The sequence below is a fragment of the Neomonachus schauinslandi genome, chromosome 5 (assembly GCF_002201575.2).
Source record: "Neomonachus schauinslandi chromosome 5, ASM220157v2, whole genome shotgun sequence".
Classification (NCBI taxonomy): domain Eukaryota; kingdom Metazoa; phylum Chordata; class Mammalia; order Carnivora; family Phocidae; genus Neomonachus; species Neomonachus schauinslandi.
In genome coordinates, this window is record NC_058407.1 from 95,968,069 (window position 1) to 95,971,286 (window position 3,218).

The 3,218-nt window shown below is 56.1% G+C and overlaps 1 protein-coding gene across 1 annotated transcript in view; it reads left to right on the forward strand.

The window, feature by feature from the left end:
• Positions 1 to 1,953: 1,953 nt before the first annotated feature.
• RBP5 (retinol binding protein 5) overlaps positions 1,954 to 3,218 on the forward strand; it is a 4,068-nt gene continuing 2,803 nt past the window's right edge. The window contains exons 1-2 of the mRNA XM_021690684.1: positions 1,954 to 2,059; positions 2,348 to 2,526. Coding sequence (XP_021546359.1) covers positions 1,987 to 2,059; positions 2,348 to 2,526 — 252 coding nt within the window. The 5' untranslated portion in view covers positions 1,954 to 1,986. The remainder of the gene's footprint in view (positions 2,060 to 2,347; positions 2,527 to 3,218) is intronic.

Here is a 3,218-nt window from a genome sequence, read left to right on the forward strand (position 1 = left end):
CGGGCGATTGCTCTCCCCCAGGAGCCTCCAGCCGGCTGATTCCACCTTGGGGGAGGGATGCAAGGTCTCTCCAAGGAGGGGAGGGAAGATAGTGGGCCGCAGGGCAGGGAGAGGAAAGAGCCTGCCGCCCACACTAGTCCATAGAACAGACCTAGTCAGACCCCAACCTGGGTGGCTGAGGTGGGGGACTTGCAGTGGCTTCTCGTTCGCTCTCGAGCCAGGCGTCCTCACCCTCTCGCTCATTCCCACCCCATCCCCGCTACTGCAGGATGACGTCAGCACGGCCAGGCGAGGACTGATGGGGCCGCTGGCCAATCGGGTGGCTGGGGGGGCCAGGTGCTGCAGGGGGCGGGGAGGGAGCCAATGGGACTGGGGAGCAGGGGCGGGAGACTGTGTTAGGGCTTTTTCCCTAGACTGCAATTTGGGGGAGCAAGGGAACTGCGGGGGCTGGGGCGGAAGCTGGAAAACCGTAGAGGGGGTGGGAAATAAGAGGGACATTGGGAGAATGGAGAAGCTAGAAGCCCGGAGGTGGGAAAGGGAGACGTCAACAGAGACCTGAGGGAGGCGAGGAGGGGCAGTATCACGTCACCCTCCCCCCCCACACACACAACCAACTCTGCATTAACCTCTTTTCACAGCCCAGCCCATCAGCAGGTCCCTGCTGCGTGCCTCCTGGGAGCCTTGAAGCAAAACCCACAGCCTGAACCCAAAAGATCCTAGCATTTCCATTCCCAGCCCCAGGTGTCTGAGGAAACCATGGGATGGTCAGCAGGGAGGTGGAAAGGGTTCCGGGACTGGAGGAAGAGTGAGAGATTCCACACACCCACCCACCCACACCTGTCCAGACAATTCACTCCTAGGTGGGATTTTTTTCCACTGCCTAGGCTCCCTGTCTCCCTCTCCCCGAATTTCCCATCTTAAACCATGATGAACCAACTCAGCTGATTCTGAAGCCAGGGAAGTTGGTAGGTTTGAGGGAGAGAGACAGAAGGGGGTGTGGGTGAAGGTGGCAGCCCCCACCATGGTAATACATCTGGTAAGCATGGGCTGTCCAAAGGCTGGGAACTGGAGGTGATGGTACCATCAGTGACTCCAGAGGGAGAGGGAAACCCCTGGGTCCCAAGCCAAAATTTTCCAGAATAGCCAACCAAACTCCTCCCTCACTTTCTGCCCCAGACTTTGAACTCAACACCTCATCAAGCTGACAACCCCTTCCGTGCTTGGGAAGAGCAGTTTCTCTGCCTCCTTCCTGATGGCCCTATAGGACAAAGAGTTTGGAATGCCAGAGTCGGGGCCCCAGCTCAGCGGAGCTGTCTGAGGGAGCTGTGGGAGGCAGCACTAAAGCTTCTCCTTCACTGTGGCTCCTGGCCAGCAGACTGTCCCTCCTCTTTCTCCACCTCTTCCTCCTCATGCCTTTCAGGATCCTGACTCAGTCCTAGGATCTCAGGATATTGTTAGAACTCATCCCTGGATGAGCCTGGAAGTCCCCACTCCACACAGCAAAACCAGACCTCTCCCAGGGGAGACTGCCCCCCTCAGAGCTCTGGGACATTTCCCAAACCTGTTGAAAATGGGCTGGAAGCCAAAACTGACCTTCGAAAAGGCTCAAGTCTTGGATGACTGACAGCCCCAGATCCTGCTCCAGGTTCCTTCCTCAGGAAAAGCCGAGGTCAGGCACCAAGCTGCCAAGTTCCTACCCCTCCCTCAGGCTGCAGGCACCAGCCCCATACTCATTATGGGAGGAGGGAGGAAGTCTGGTAGGAACTCTTATTGCAACAGGGCCCAGCCCTATAAAAATGCTGGTAAGCATAGACTTTTACACAGTCTCTCTCTCTCTCTCTCTCTCTGTGTGTGTGTGTGTGTGTGTGTGTGTCTAGGCTAGCCTGGAGTCTCTCAGCCTCACCTGCCAGACAACACCCACTCCCTCCACACCCTGCCAGCTATATTCTCCTGAAATCTCCATCTCCATCTCGGCCAGCCCAGACAATGCCTCCCAACCTCACCGGCTACTACCGCTTTGTCTCACAGAAGAACATGGAGAACTACCTGCAAGCCCTAAGTAATGGCCTCACCCTCCCAGGCCCCTTTCATTCCCCCTTTCCCCTTTCCCTCCCTGTCTCTCTATCCCACTGAGAAAAGGGACTGCTGGGGTTGGATGCTGTGGAAAGGTTCAGGTGGTGGCACCTGACTTGGGATCCATTTCTAGCCAGGGCATTGGTAGGAAGAGTCCGTCTACAGTCTCAGACCCAGCTAAGAGGCAGCCCACAGCCCCGTGGTGCTGCTGCAGGTGGGGGAGCCCCTGGCTGGCTTGTAGGAGCCCCGCTAAGAGATAGCCCCCCACCCCCAGACATCAGCATGCCTCTGCGGAAGATAGCACTGCTGCTCAAGCCAGACAAGGAGATTGACCATCAGGGCAACCACATGATAGTGAAGACCCTCAGCACGTTCCACAACTACATTCTGGAATTCGAGGTGGGAGTTGAGTTTGAGGAGGATCTAAGGATCGTGGATGGACGAAAATGCCAGGTACTTTTCCTTGGGCTTCGGGGAGGGCACGTGGGTGAGCAGGTAGGTGCCTCTTAACAATCTGGGGCAAAATGAAGTGACCTTTCCCAGCCAGAGCCAGAGAAAAGTGATCACTACAGCAGGCTGCAGAGTCCCCAAGATAACAGTCCCCCAACTTGCTCTTTCCTGCCCCCTCTTATTGCCAGCCAAAAGGACAAAAAGGGCAGGTCACCCTCAGTCCAAAGAAGAAATATTTGCTCACCCTCTAGCCTGTGACCCTGTTGGTCACTGCAGAGTCTCTTTTCCCTTAGCCTCTATGAGTCCACTCTCCTCTATTTCTGCTTCTTTTTTTTTTTTAAGATTTTATTTATTTGAGAGAGAGAATGAGAGAGAGAGAGCACATGAGAGGGGGGAGGGTCAGAGGGAGAAGCAGACTCCCTGCCGAGCAGGGAGCCCGATGCGGGACTCGATCCAGGGACTCCAGGATCATGACCTGAGCCGAAGGCAGTCGCTTAACCGACTGAGCCACCCAGGCGCCCCTTTAATGCTTTTTTTAAAAAAAAGATTTTATTTATTTGAGAGTTCATGAGTGGGGGAAGGGAGAGGGAGAAGCAGACTCCCTGCCGAGCAGGGAGCCCGATGCGGGACTCGATGCGGGACTCGATGCGGGACTCGATGCGGGACTCGATCCCGGGACTCGATGCGGGACTCGA